General features: G+C 40.2%; 2 protein-coding genes across 3 annotated transcripts in view; one reads left to right on the top strand and one right to left on the bottom strand.

The window, feature by feature from the left end:
* LOC143729596 (uncharacterized) overlaps positions 1-15,164 on the top strand; it is a 700,608-nt gene that overhangs the window by 317,554 nt on the left and 367,890 nt on the right. The gene's annotated exons all lie outside the window — the stretch shown is intronic.
* cad (carbamoyl-phosphate synthetase 2, aspartate transcarbamylase, and dihydroorotase) overlaps positions 1,037-15,164 on the bottom strand; it is a 35,072-nt gene continuing 20,944 nt past the window's right edge. Inside the window, exons 25-44 of one of the 2 annotated variants that reach the window (XM_077220911.1) lie at positions 12,335-12,439; positions 11,976-12,218; positions 11,774-11,855; positions 11,504-11,670; positions 11,245-11,409; positions 10,852-10,983; positions 10,520-10,721; positions 9,468-9,658; positions 9,239-9,379; positions 8,929-9,018; positions 8,666-8,822; positions 6,662-6,700; positions 5,593-5,759; positions 5,404-5,478; positions 3,363-3,575; positions 2,633-2,758; positions 2,245-2,400; positions 2,045-2,146; positions 1,863-1,957; positions 1,037-1,719 (exon numbers count right to left, since the gene is read on the bottom strand). In XM_077220911.1, the coding sequence (XP_077077026.1) occupies positions 1,620-1,719; positions 1,863-1,957; positions 2,045-2,146; positions 2,245-2,400; positions 2,633-2,758; positions 3,363-3,575; positions 5,404-5,478; positions 5,593-5,759; positions 6,662-6,700; positions 8,666-8,822; positions 8,929-9,018; positions 9,239-9,379; positions 9,468-9,658; positions 10,520-10,721; positions 10,852-10,983; positions 11,245-11,409; positions 11,504-11,670; positions 11,774-11,855; positions 11,976-12,218; positions 12,335-12,439 (2,748 nt within the window). In that variant the 3' untranslated portion in view covers positions 1,037-1,619. The remainder of the gene's footprint in view (positions 1,720-1,862; positions 1,958-2,044; positions 2,147-2,244; positions 2,401-2,632; positions 2,759-3,362; positions 3,576-5,403; positions 5,479-5,592; positions 5,760-6,661; positions 6,701-8,665; positions 8,823-8,928; positions 9,019-9,238; positions 9,380-9,467; positions 9,659-10,519; positions 10,722-10,851; positions 10,984-11,244; positions 11,410-11,503; positions 11,671-11,773; positions 11,856-11,975; positions 12,219-12,334; positions 12,440-15,164) is intronic. The other variant, XM_077220912.1, reaches the window with a different exon arrangement.

Genomic DNA, 15,164 nt, shown 5'->3' with positions numbered 1-15,164 from the left:
CGCGCACAAGGGCACGATCTGGGAGTCGATTCTTTAGCTGAGTCGACTCTCGTTCTATGGCATGTGTAGCTGGTTAATATACGCTTTTTTTATCAGCCAAAGCAAAACCGCACATAAGGCGGGGTTGAATTGAAGACTCAAAATCATGTGGAAAAAATAAGGGTTTATGTAGTTTATTTCAGTTTTCTAAATAAAAATCTGAAGAAGCGCAGTTTAGCAACAATGTAAATTTGTAGGCCGTGAGTTCCCATTATTAACTAAATAACTAAACCCCTGGTCAGAGCCTGACTCCACCCACTGGCAATATTTGAAAAATGCTGGAAAAGTGGGCAGAGCCCAGCGGAGGGGGGCGTGCACCTGAGACGCATCTTTTGTATGGAACCTGCCTATGTCACCTGCAACCGCTACGTCACGAACCACCGCAAACATCCAATAGGAAAATTCAACTGCAGTAGCCACCGTTCAACCTGAAGAGGGCAGCACTCAGACGTTTTTAAACCATATATTGTAGAATTATAACACTTTAAACCCAAATGTCAAAAAATTTACTGGAATCAATGAACAGCATTTATGAAGCTCCATTCTTACAGATCATTAACTAAAAAAAGTTGTTTTAGTGTTTACTTACCCTTTAAGTTTCTTTTAGCGGGGTTTGGCTTATTTACACATTTTAAAGAATAATAATAAAATAAATATTTTAAATATTTATTCAAAAAAATAATAAATATTTTGTACTATTTAAAATTCAGTAATGAAAACACTATGAAAATATTAGATTTTTGGGGTAAACTTAAATTTAACATGTCATTTTTGCATATTTGGACTTTTTCCTCATGTATTTTGATTGACAATTTCACCAAAGCATTTATAGTGTAGAAAACATCCAATAAAAGTTTTAATCTTACAGTCAAGCAAATGTTCAGGTGCTTTATGATGATATTGTCTCCCTTTATTTGTACTTGTACATTGCGTGCTTATAGGGCAGGCAGACTGTATGATGTTGCAGTGGAATGACATTAAAGAGCAGAGAAAGGTCTGAGATTGCAATTTTTTATTTTATTTTCTAAAAATACAAATTACAAAAGTTTTACTCCGTAATGAAGAATAATCGTCCTACCATACTGTATCTACCTATTTGCACCAAGAGGATAGAGCAACAAAAATCTGGCCTCCAAATGAAATGTCAAAATGAAAATGATGTCTGTACTGTTGTAAATGCACAACAAAAAGTACAGAATTACCAATTATAACAGTAAGATATGTATTAGTGAAATTGTTTCTGTGTTTGCAAGATTTTTCTAATTCTGAAATGAAACTAAACTGATCAGCCTGCTATTCTAGAGTGGTACATTAATGTAATGATCTCAGATATTCAGGATGAAACTAGGTTAACCACACGGTTAATGGTTGCATTCATTTATATCAAATAGTCAGGAATATGGAATTTTATTGTTGATACTGAAAGGAACACCACATCTGGGTACTTCCCCTCACAAATTACACCTACTGGAGCTACACAGAGGGTACACAGAATAAACAATAGTCATGGAATCCGTACGTTGCGAACAAAATGTTTCCCTTTACTGCCAAATGTCCAAGACTAAACCATGATGGTCCTTTCACCGACCCAGCACAGTAGCCAGAAGTGCCATCCGAATATACATGCCGTTCTCCGCCTGCCGAAAATAAGCAGCTCGAGGATCCGTGTCCACCTCCGCACTGAAAACAAAATAGGATTACAAGAAACTACAAACAAAACTTTGTATTCAGCACTCCAGTTTATGTAACTTCCGATATTTGCCTTGACACTCCTCCTGAAAATTAGATTTTAACCTGACGCTTTGAACTGAGAATAAGCAAACCTGATCTCATTGACTCTGGGAAGAGGATGCATGACCACCATCTTCCTTTTGGCTCCCGTCATGATATGTGGGGTAAGGATGAACTGCCCGAAACACTGTCAGAAAAAGTAAATCTTTTATAAAAACTTCATGATGTTTTAAGATATAAAAGATGCAATGTTCTCATCAGAAGATTCTCCCACCGCTTTGTACTCTTCTTCAGAGGCGAATCTCTCCTTCTGTATTCTCGTCATGTACAGGACGTCAGTCTCTGGGAGGGCCTCTTCAATGCTGTTAAACTCCTCCTGTGGACAGACACATTTAAGGGAAATGCAGCAATGCAAATATTAAGCACCCAAGTCCACAGTCCACTCCTGAATTCATATTTTTGATTGTGACGCACCTGTTTAATGCCTTTAGAGGCCACAAAGTCAATGATCTCAGCGGGCATGGTGAGGTTTTTGGGGGCCACGTAGCGCAAATTGATCCTGTATTGAGTGAGAAGTCTAGCCAGAGAATGCACAGTGCGCCCATGTTTCAGATCACCAACCATGGTAATCTGAGATTCAAGAAAAAAATATCCAAAAAGAACAAGAAAGTTAAAGTCATTCTAAAAAACTGAGCATCTTGTCCAGAACACCACAGCAACATTGGCTCAACTCTGAGAGCGAGTTTGAGATGGGATTCTCAGTTTGTGGTTTCTGTTTGGTGATGCTAGTGGAATAGAAATTACACACTTCATCTCCAAGCTAATAAGTTTAAGACAGAATATTTTTCCCATGTGAACTCACAGTCATGCCATTGACTGTTCCCAGCTCTTCTCGGATCGTAAAGATGTCCAGAAGGGCCTGAGTGGGATGTTCTCCGACTCCATCACCAGCGTTGATCACCGGCCGCCGACAATGCCTTGCTGCACTCTACAAACCAGAAGCACTTTTTAGTTTAAACTAAGGTACAAATCAATTCATTTTTATAACAAACACAAAAATAATTTAACTTTGATGATATATAACACTTTTAGAAAAACATGCATTGAGGAATTGTGCACAAACAAGAACGGAATATTTATGAAGAAAATAGACAATTTAGATATGTCTTAAAACTTTCCTTATCAAAAGTTCACTATCATTTACAAAGCCTGGCGTCAGTGTTTTTTTTTTTTTTATCTACATTTTTACAAAAGTATATTTTTATTCATAGATGCAGCATTAAATTCCTCAAAAGTGACAGTAAAGACATTTATAATGTTAAATAAGATTACCATTTCAAATAAATGCTGTTCTTTTGAACTTTCTATTAAGCAAAGAATCCTGGGAAAAAATTTTTTTTTCACAATTGTTTCCAAAAATCGATCATAAGAAATTTGTCTCGAGCATCAAATCGGCATATCAGAATGACTTGACTTCTCAATTTAATTTAAATTGTGATTTTATTTCACAATATTACTGTTTTAACAGTATCGAATAAATGCCGCCTTGGTGAGCGTAAGAGACGTTTCAAAAACATTAACATGTGGCTCACTTCTACAGCTCCAGGTATGGGGTGGCGCAGAACAATGACATCAGCATAGCAGCTCATGGTGTGAACCGAGTCGGCCAGAGACTCGCCCTTCTGTGTGGAGGATGTGGACTCGCTGAAATGCACCACTGAACCTCCCAGACGCTGCATGGCTGCTGCGAACGAACTACTGGTGCGAGTGCTCACCTCGTAGAACATGGAGGCCATGACTTTACCCTGGGAGAAGAGGAGCAGAACAGAATTAAATCAAAAGTTTACAAGAACTTATTCCATCCATGTTAATTTCATCTCCTTCTGCAAAAGGTTCTGTTTCCAAGGGCCACAGATGCCCATTTCTAAAGGAAGAGATCTACTTCAAACTGTGACACGTCACTGCCAGATTGAACACCATCCTGACTCCAGACTGCTGCTGACTTGAGCAGTTAAATACTCCAGCTGGGGGAGGTTTATGTAATGTTCAAGATGGGCTGTAATGAACTACACATCCTCCAGTGACATCTACTCTGCTATTGGACCGAATTACACGATCGAAAATCAAAAGATAAATATGGTCTACAGGACCGGTTGAATCAAGTTCAAATCTGCTCATTCTACTTTGTTCCTTGATTCTATTACCAATTATTTTAGTATGAGACCCACCACCCACCTTGAAGCAAATCACCAATCCTACTTCTACCACTCAATTTTAGCATTGTTTTTGAAATGTTGTCTTTTTAATGCTCACAAAAGGGTGCATTTATTTACCACTTTTGAATAAGAAACTATATCAAGTCTATAAAACTCGTCAAAACAACAACAAGTGTATCGGTGAGAACACTCATTAATTAAACCTTTAAAGCAACACCAAGTGACTTTTCCTCTGCGGTCGCCCTACAGGTTGGAAGCGGAATTGTCCATTACCGCTGTCGTAAATAATTTAGCCTACCGCAGCCGACTGTCGCACGCACATGCTCTCTGTTTATCCAGCACCAGCTTTTGAATCAACAATGGCCACAGACAAGGTAGAGTATGATGCATGATTTTATGAAAGTGTGATGTATTGCGACATCACAAACGAGCAATAGGTTGGTTTCACGTGATATCACGCTGCTGCATCGCGAGAGCGCGAAAATTCAGATGGAGGGCAGGAAGTGAAATAGCTGAGGATCTGCCATCAATGTTTTGTGCAGTTTACGGCAGCTCCCATCTTTCTAATCGAGAAAAGGGAAAGGGTTTATATAGAGTACCAAAGATTGTCATTCATAAAGGTGAGAAATGTAAAAAGCTCACAGAACAACGTCGTAAAAAGTGGATTTTTAACGTAACGTTACATCTGCGGTTTGGGAGGAGCAGAGTCTGTTAATGCAGCGACGGTATGTTAGCTAGCCAACATCTTTTTTTGTGTCTGTGTTTATATAGCATTAGGTTTTTCGTTGAGGGGATCAGTGGGAATGGGACATTAAATGATCAAGGTAAATTAGACTCAATACGGACTCTTCGCAACGGTTTCCTCCATAGACGTATTCTCCATGTTTACTTCCTGCCCTCCATCTGAAATCGCCCCGCCTTCCCGCGTCATCATAATCGTCATCATAATCACGTGACTGAAACCCAGCTATTGTTACACTTGCCGTAAAGCAAGTCAAATTAGTAGTTTTCTTAGTCTCATTAGAACTACAGAAACGCGCGCAAACAATATGACATCACACTCTGTGCATATGTTTTTAAAAAACATATAGTCCTAACACTTTTTAAAAAGCCTATTTAAAGTGTTTATTACAAATAAATTACTAAACGCTTAAAATAAATAAATGTAAATGAACAAAAATTTGCGTTACATTTACAATCCTGTGAAAACAAGGGGTGCTTCCGTGCCCCTGGTCAACAAGTGAGTCATTAGACTGATTCTAACTAACAAATCATGAGCTGATTTGAATCTTTTTGACATTCATAGACAAGAACCAGATTCAGACTTTACAAATTTACTACATTAATTTTAACAAATATCGGTTGATATTTTAAAATAAAAGTGGCAGTTTTTTTTTTTACTAATAGTCACATGTACCTTCAACATATCCAAGGGTCGCTCTTTCTGCACCATGAGACGAAGAGTATGTGCCACGTTGAATAAGTGGGACATCTGAAAGCCCAAGACAGACAGGAAAGATTGATGAGCCACTGTAAATACAATTCTGTTACATGCACAAAAGCAATATTTCTGAACTCGACAACAGGATAGATAACATGCTGTCACCTGTTCCTTGCTGAACTGGCGCACGGACAGGATGTGCTGGCCCACCAGCGGGTGCAGCAGCGGGGAGGTCTGGGGGTAGGGCAGGATCTGCTGCTGCCCAGCTTGAGGTGACAGGATCCTGGCCAGGGGAGGCGGGTGTGCGTATGGCTCTGCTGGAGGAGCCAATTCTGGTAATGGAAGCAGAAGAATGTCACAATCAGCTCACAATATTTCACTGCCATGTGTAGCAGTCAATCTCACTAAACGGGACACTGCATAAGAGCTCATTGAGATCAACCTGAATCACAAGGAACCGCATGCAAGCAACGCAAGGGCAACACAGATAAACAGACCATCATGTCTTGTTTTGATTATGCTTTTGTAAAGGTTAAAATATGCCAAATAGAACAAACACAGATTGGCAGAGAAAACAGAAGGTAAGGCTGGCAAAGCTCTGGGAAACATCACTACAAATGTCAAACATCTATCATACGGTGCTCTAAAAAAAAACAAAGTTTTTCATATATAATTACCAATGCACCTTGTAAAATGTTTAGTTTTCCAAAAAAAAAAAAGTTTGAAAGCTGGAAAACTGAAATTGCTTTTTAGATAACTTATAAATTGTATTAGTTCATTTGAAACGCAGCCTTCTTTGTTATTATTATTATAATAATAATGCATTCATGCAAACAAAGTGCATAGTGATGCTTATTTTATTTGTTTTTTGGTTTTCGATATATAAGGACTTGGTGAAATGATTTCAGTGTGTGTATCGGTAACTTTTGAACATTTCCAGCACAAAATCCTGGTTATGTTGGTCAATAAAATAGTCACATGACATTTTCATAGTTTCATTTCTACAAACATTTTTAAATATCTGCCTTATACCAGCATAATATGCAAAATCACCAAAATTAATTTTTTTTAAAAATCTGGCAGTATTTTGCATGCATCCAATTGTCTTAAATGAACTTGAATTATAGAGAAAATAAGGAGGATGGAAAAAACAGATATAAATGAATTTAGAAACAGTTGTAGAATCATGAGACATAATGATTTGATGAAGCTATACACATCACATGGACGTTACCCAATGCCTTTTGGCGCCGTATGGTAGATCTTTTGAAACCTGCATATCAAAAACATATCTTGCTTTAAATTTTATTTTAGATTAGCAAATACTGAAGCTGAACCAAGTTTATGGGACATGCAAGCTCAAACAGACAAACAAACAAATGACTGATGCGTTCTACACGTGTTTGTTGTTGTGCTTTTGCTCTTGTACACCTCCTATTCACTCTCAGGTACCTGTGATAGACCGTGTCAGCTGTCAATCATCATCAGGGCGGCACTTCTGCATCTAATCTACTGCCGCCCCGCTGTTTTAAAAGACTTCCAGCGAGTCTCGTTTGGCAGAAGCGTGTGTGTGTTCAGCGTCCTGAGTTGCATACTTTCTATCAGTTTAATCGAATCCTGTTTGTATACGTGTAGTCTAACATTAATTTCTTTAGTGTTATTTGTGCTTTACGCCGATGTTCTGAGTTTAATGTTCTTTAAGGATATGTGGGAAAAGAGAACAGGTCAGTAGATCACGCAATGTACATTGTGCCTGTAGTATGTCAGGTGTTGACACACTAGGAAAGAAGTGCGCCACCCTTTGTATTTTGTTTCATTAGTTAGAGAAGGATTTTAGGGCGTCAAATACGCTGAAGAATTTGGTTTATTTTCCACATTTTCTTTTATTGGGTTAGAGGTTGTGGTGGGGAATAGTTTAAGGGAATTATTTTGTTATATTTGGTTCTTTCATTTGGCGCCGCTTAAGTTCCTTTTCCCTATAATTATTTGCATATTCTTTTTCCTTTTTTTGTGCGTTTTCATTTACATTGTACATAGCTCACTCACTGTATCTAGCGGCTTCGGCTTTTTGAAATAAATTATCACGTTTCCAACACTTTCTGTATTCTATTCATGGTTCTTTCTGCTTTTCCCAGTCTACCAGCAGTGGTGTAATATCTGAATGCTGCGTTCCATCTCCTAGACCAGTGGTCACCAACCTTTTCAAGCCTAAGATCACATCCCAAGTCCAAATGTAAACCAAGATCTACCACTTGTTAAAAAATAAGGCCACAATCTAGTTCTACTTTGACAATCATGGTTGCCTGTTAGTCACTAGCAAAATATTTATTTAACTATACAAATAGTATATAACTATACAAACCGTCAACTATAATTCAACATTTTCAATAGTAATATAACATTAAGGATTTCCACAGGCTTATTACTCATATATATATAAACACAATAATCAGTCAATTACTTACAGGCCTAAGCCAATAATGTACTGTTTCACTTTCCCTTTTAAAACATATTTCAAACACTTCAAAATGGAAATACTCAGGTAAGTGCAACTAGCATACAAAATATTATCGTTCAATTCTTCAAAAATATCTTCACACAAATTACAGACCTACTACTATTCATTACCTCAATATTCAATCAATTACAGGCGTGTTCCCATTCTACATGAAAATGATACGTTTTTTGCTTTTTCCGTTGTGCCGGTTGTGCCTTAGCCATAGTTTCATTAGCTTGCATATCGTTAGCTCGAAGAGCTTGATGTGAGCATAGTGTGTAGTGGCTGAGCTGGTTAAAGCGTAAAGTCTTGTTTATACTCGACGCGTCCGCATGAGCGCGAAGGTGACGTCATTGTAACAGCGCGCACGCCTCCGCATCCCCTAGACACCATTTACTACACAAAATAGGCTCACACATGGTGCATTTTAAATTAATAAATAAAGATATTGTTTTTTTTTTCTCTGATTTTGAAAACTCTTCGCGATCGACTTAAAATGCTTCCAAGATCGACTTGTTGACCGCGATCGACGGGTTGGTGACTCCGGTCCTAGACCTTTAAAGATCGCAACACTAGCAAACAAATACTGCCATTGTCCAAGTGAACTACTTTCTGAATTTCAAAGTTTGTTTTACAAAAATAAAAAAGTAATTGTTAACCGATCACTTTTAGTACAGTGGTTTATTTGGCACACAAACTCATGCACAACCTCTGATAGAATACACTGCAGGCCCATAGTACCTGGAGGCAGACCAGGATCAGATGCGTGGTGGATCCGAGGAGGAAGAATGAAGCGTCCATCCCCAGCTGAACGGCGTGGGCTCGGGGCACGGCTACGGACCACATCAACAGTTGCGGCCTGACGGGGGCGCTCAGGAGTTGTTGCCTCACTCACACGCTGTAATGAACAAGCATGGTTATTTGTTAGCCAGTACACATTAAAAAAGCAAGAGCTGAACTGTGAACAATGCATGTTCAGGGTGTTGACATTTATGGAATATTACCTTGGGAGCATCCTTTATTACATCAGTTGTTCCAGCCGGGGCTGTTGGCCATGACTTCACATCCTGACCATAACCTGGAGGTACAAACACCTTAAGAGAAAGAGGAACGATTAAACCTGGAAATTGATGAGCATGTGCTCCAGACAAATTTAGCTGGGGAGCTAGTAATCACATTTGTGAGAAAAGGTACAGAGTAACCGAGGTTTTTTGTGTGTGTGAAAGAAAGAAATACTTTCAGCAAGGATGCATCAAAATAATTGAAAGTGACAGTAAAGATTTTTGAACGGTAGTGTACCCATTAGCTCTTTACCTGTCCATCAATATAGGCCAACTCTCCTCTGAGCACCACCCTCATGACCTTTCCCTTCACTTTCATGCCCTCGAATGGCGTCCACTTTGACTTGGTGAATTGCATGTGCTTCGGAATAGTCCACTCTTGCTCCAAGTCCACCTGGAAAATTCAAGCATCACTTAGAAAATCAAAAACATTGAGTTTTCAGGCAGCAGATTACTGTCTGAACTTTGTAACTCTGAAATACCTCTACATAAGTGTCTTCTTGAGCAGGAAGAGAGAATATTCTGCTGGGGTTTTCGTAGAGCCTCTTGATGATGTCATCAATGGTAAGGCGACCCTCGCTGACAGCTGTGAGCAGAAGAGGAAGCATGGTCTCCAGACCCGGGTAACCTGGAGGTGGTTTCTCAGAGTTCTTCTCCTCTACTGAATGAGGGGCTGCAAAAAATATATACTTAATATAAGCTTCCAAGAACAATTTATGTTTATGATGTGGCCATCATAAATTGATGTACACAACCACTCAAGTTTGGGGGCAGTAAAAGTAAAAATAAAATAAGAAAGGAAGAAGTTAATACAGCAATGTTGCATTGAATTGATCAAAAGGGCTTTTAAATAGTTACACAATATTTCTATTTTAAATAAATGCTGTTCTTTTGAACTTTCCTTTCATCAAAGAATCCTGACAAATGTATGACTGTTCACAAAAACATTAAGCAGCACAACTGTTTTCAAAATTCATAAGAAAAAAATTTATGTAACATTGGTGAGCATAAGACTTTTTTCATAACCAAAAAAATAATAATTCTCTTACAAACCCTAAACTTTTCGATGGTATTGTACAAGTATGCCTGACAACAAAAAGGGTTTAATTAGCCCGTATGTAGAAAATACTTAGGTATTTTACCCTTTAAAATACTAATGTACTTAGTTTCAATTTTATAAGTCTAGTTAGCCTCAATGTCAAGATGGTGTGAAAAGGGATTTGAAGGAGTAGTTTGAACTAAAAAACAAAGCCTATTATAATAGATTGTCGTGTAGGACTGTGCCAGCTTGTAGGACGGGATAGCTTGAAAGTCTGTGTGTGTTTTGTTTTTTTGATTAACCACAGGAAGGTATGTCTGTCTAATCAATTGGAAAAGATATAGAACACGAAGGAAAGAACAGGCCGAAGGTCTGTACAGGGTCTAGGTGTAGCTTTAATGTTCAAGCTGATTTTTAAAATTCTCAGGTAAGTGTTTTTGAAACTGTCAAGCCAACAAATATTTGCATAGCAGAGAAATCTGATCCTATTATTACCGTGGTCTGTTGCGAAACAGTCAATGATGTCAAGATTTTCCCACAACGCCTCCATGTCCTCACGTGTACCCAACATGGGCCGCACTTCTGCTCTGCCGTTCCCAATGGCAGGCACATTATCTTCACACAGGAAGAGATGATGAGGTGCCACTTCACACGTCACCTGGATACCCTTTTGTTTAGCAGCTCGAATTATCAAAATCTGAGGAACAACACATGATTTTAAATGGTTACAAATCACAGGAACATGTAAAGAAACTGGATGAAGGCTTGACTATGAAGGTAAAATAAAATGCAGTTGTTAGACCACCACAAATAACAAGGATTCTTACCTCTTCTTTCTTGGCAACATGGCAAATATGAACAGGTCTCTGATACAGCTGCGCTACCATCAAGATTGCTGCCACCGTCTGCTTCTCAGCATGTGCCACAATGGGCAAGTGCTTTGGCCACTTTTCAAAGTGCTGCATGCAAAGAAAATTATACTTAAGATGTGACATGATAAATTGCATCACCAAAAATAAAATAAATAAAATATTCAAAAGCAAAGACTTATTTAAAATGAATACAATTTAAACTTAAATTTATTTATGCTTTTACTTCGTGCATTTTGTATTTTAAATAAATAAAAACTATTTATTTATTATATTTAAAATAAAAACTACATCCATTTAAAATATAAATATAATAAATTAAAATTAAACAGCCTCCTCAGATCTTCTTACCTCCATCCACAGAGAAACATTGTCCATTTTTAAAGTGGAGTATGTGTCATTCAAGTACATCTTCAGACCAGCTGTAGAGCTTGCAATGGACGGAAGTAGTGTAGCGTTGTCAGATGACGCCCCCACGAAAAGAGCATAATCACAGCGGCACCCGGCCTTGGCAAGCTTGACATTCATGACAGGAAAATAGTCCATAAACAAAACTTCCCCATTTGTTTTCATGTTATAACCAACCAAATCTGTAATTTGTTGATGTTACCTTCTGTGCAACAGTGAAGGAGCTGGGGTCAATGATTGCAGGGTTAGTGTTGGGCATGGCGCACACCATGGTGATCCCTCCAGCCAGGGCGGCAGCTGTGCCCGAAGAGAAGTCCTCTTTATGGGTGGCACCAGGCTCCCGCAGATGCACATGGACATCAATCAAACCTTTCGACATACAAGTATGAATGGCCATCATAATTAATAATCTTAATTTATTTGTTTTGACAAATTAAAACATGAACATCTGAAAAGACGTTGCTATACTCACCAGGTAAACGGATAAGTTTCTGTGAAGTCATGCTGTCTACATGAGTCTTTACATGAGGAGCCCGACCAATTTGCCCCAGCGCCTGCAAACCCCACATACATCTTTCAATTTTTAGGGGTACAACCTAAGTAGGTGACTTCAAAGCGAATAAAAACTTTTAATTTTGTGGGGTCGTCAGCAGTGTGAGGGTGTCACTGCTCACCTGAACAAACAGCTTGGTGCATTTGATGTCAGTGATGAGTGGTACGGAGTAGTCAATGGCCATTCGACGAGTGCGGTAACCTTTGGTCACAAAGGAGGACAAGCGTCTTCCACCAGAGTTCCTCATAGACAGATTAATGACCAAGTCAAAATGGTTCTCCTCTAAATAGTCCATGATGTTCCTCTGTTTGTCCTTATTATGGCAGTCATTCTCCTCTTCAAAAGGCCAGTCCACTGCCATCACCTGATCAGAGACAGATAAACAAATGGAATAGAAAACAGCATATTTTGCCAGCTCAAAGACTTTTAAAAAAGTTAAGCAATAGACATTTTAAGTTAGGGTATGTTATTCCACGGTACCTTAATTCCATGTTCAGTGTAATAGTCAGCAGTGCCTACACTGGCATACAAGTCATAACCCAAACCCTCCAAAGTCTGGACTGTGGGCAGAAGCTCGCTTTTATTCTGAAAGAATTTAAAAAGAATAAATTTTTTCCATTACAATCAGAAACTTGATTTATACATTCTCTAAAGAAAGTGAGAGTGAATGTGTAAAACGTGCAGCACTATAATACAGCTTTCCTGGGTGTTGCTATGTAGTTGCTAATGTGTTACAAGTGGTTTCAATTATGCAGATATGCAGTTGCTAAGGTGATCTGGGAGGTTGCTAGAGCATCGGTATGTGATTTGTTTGAAGCAAAGCTGCTTAAAGGGATAGTACAAATTAAAATTTTAATTCTGCCATTACTTACTCACCCTCAAGTTGTTCCAACAGAGTATTCTCTGGCTAGAGCTCAAATGTGTTTCTTCTTTTGAACACAAAAGAACATTTTAAATAACCAGACAGTCGACGGTAGCAATTGACTACCACTGTAGGAAAAAAGTCAATGGCTACCATCAACTGTCTTGTTACTGACATTCTTCAAAATAGCTTCTGTGTTCAACAGAAGAAAACCTCATACATGTTTGGAACAATATGAGAGTGAGTTACATTGTTGGGTTACATTAGGTGAAGGTCAGGCTACGTGTGTTATAAAGCCTAAGACCGGGCTATTCAATTGGCGGCCCGCGGGCCAGGTCCAGCCCGCCAATCATCTCCATATGGCCCGAGGCCACCCCAACCTCCCTCCTCTTATTTTCCTGGCGGTGCGGCTAAATTTGGTTAGATATGCGCGAGACCGCAGTGACGCCTGCAGCTGTAGCTATACGCACTGTGTGTGTACCATGAGCGTTCCGATTGACCTGAGAAACACTTTTTTCAGTCCGAATATTTCAGCAGTTATTATGTGTGTGTCCCGTATTTCTGTCGACTGAACCAGCGATATCAATCATTCCTGGTTTAATCATTTGGTTCCATTATTTCCTTCCATGAATTGGCCAAACGCGCTTGCATAACGGTCTGAAACGATTCGGATTCGAACCGTTCTGTCACTGAATCATCTGAAGCTGTTTCTCGGTCAGTAAGAACAAATAGAGAACAAATATTGCTGTTTTCAGTTGTTTCACTAGTTTACTTTGAACTACGCAGCACGGCCCAGTGGATAACGGAACGCAAGCTCAAAGGAGATGCGTTTACTCCCGGTCCCGGACACTATTATTAAACATTGCTGCGACATCCAGTGAGAAGCGTTTCAATCTGACACATCTCTCTGTTACAAACCACAAATCACTCAATGATTTTAACTAGTTTTAAATTGGATGAAACAACCTCAACATTCCCAACACGACTGATGAGGTAAATAGCAGAAACATTGTGCCATGAACGAAGTTAGAAGACTAAATCGACTCGGTTACTAACGTAACCTCGGTTCCCTGAGAGGAGGGAACGAGTATTGCGTAAGTAGCTTACGCTATGGGAAAACTCCTTTTCTCGAGAATATTGAAGTCTTTATGTAAAACGCATTGCAGCTGCACAGCTGACAGCAATGAACGAAGGCAGCTCGGTCATTGGCTGTGCTGCGGCAACTTGCTCGAACCAATGACGGGGCGACTCTGAATGCGCGACCAATGAGCGCGCTTCGCGCCCGCGCGCGTCAGAGCCCGCCAAGATGGGCGTGGCCAAGAGCTATATATTGGGCGCCCCGTCATGAGAGTTCTTTAGGTTAGAACGACTGAAGCGAACTAACCAAGCACAAGCACGGCAGCTTACGCAATACTCGTTCCCTCCTCTCAGGGAACCGAGGTTACGTTAGTAACCGAGTCGTTCCCTTTCGAGAGGTCTCTCCTATTGCGTAAGTAGCTTACGCTATGGGAACACCATGCAAAACGCCGTGCGTGCTGAACTTCGCCTTATGATAGCCAGAGGCAGGTGCCTAAGCTAAAAAAGCAAAGTTATCATCCAACTAGCCGGCAGAGGCGAGCTTTATATGTGGGAAAGAATACAGAGCGGCTAGAAGGCGCTCAGTGTGACACAAGCACATACATAATCTAGATACGAACTCGTAGTTCAACTAGCATCATGCTGATAGTACATTGGAATGCAGTGTCGGGACCTGTAGGTTGTAGAACCTGATAAATGTGGACGGTGAGGCCCAGCCTGCCGCCGCACAAATATCCTCGATCGGTATCCCGCTCGACCATGCCCAGGAAGAAGCCACACTCCTGGTGGAGTGTGCTTTGACTCCCCAGGGGCATTGAAGTCCCTTAGCTTCATAAGCCAGCGCTATAGCTTCAACTATCCAGTGAGAGATTCTCTGCTTTGAAACGGCGGAACCTTTCGTACGGCCGCCAAAGCATACAAACAGTTGTTCTGTCTGTCTGAATAGGGCAGAACGCTCCAAATACACTCTGAGAGCCCTAACGGGGCAGAGTAGATTAGCGTCGTGTTCGTCTGCTGGGGACGATAGCGCAGTTAGGGAGATAACCTGTGCTCTGAAGGGAGTGGTGAGCACTTTAGGAATATACCCATGTTTCGGTCTAAGGACGACCCTGCAGTCGTTAGGTCCGAATTCTAGGCAGGCAGCGCTTGTCGAAAGCGCGTGCAGGTCGCCCACTCTCTTGACCGAGGCGAGTGCCAGCAAGAGCGCAGTCTTGAGCGAGAGCTGTTTAAGGTGCACGGTTCGGAGTGGTTCGAACGGAGGCCCTTTAAGAGCGTCTAGGACAGTAGCTAGGTCCCAGATCGGCACTGAGGGGGGGCGTGAAGGGTTCATCCTCCTAGCGCCCCTTAGGAAACGAATAATTAGGTCGTTTC

Source organism: Siphateles boraxobius, unplaced genomic scaffold (genome assembly GCF_051911475.1).
Source record: "Siphateles boraxobius isolate OS27281-9 unplaced genomic scaffold, OSU_SipBor_1 8, whole genome shotgun sequence".
Classification (NCBI taxonomy): Eukaryota; Metazoa; Chordata; class Actinopteri; order Cypriniformes; family Leuciscidae; genus Siphateles; species Siphateles boraxobius.
The sequence above is the reverse complement of the archived record's forward strand: the minus strand, read 5'-3'. Positions and strand labels throughout refer to the sequence as shown.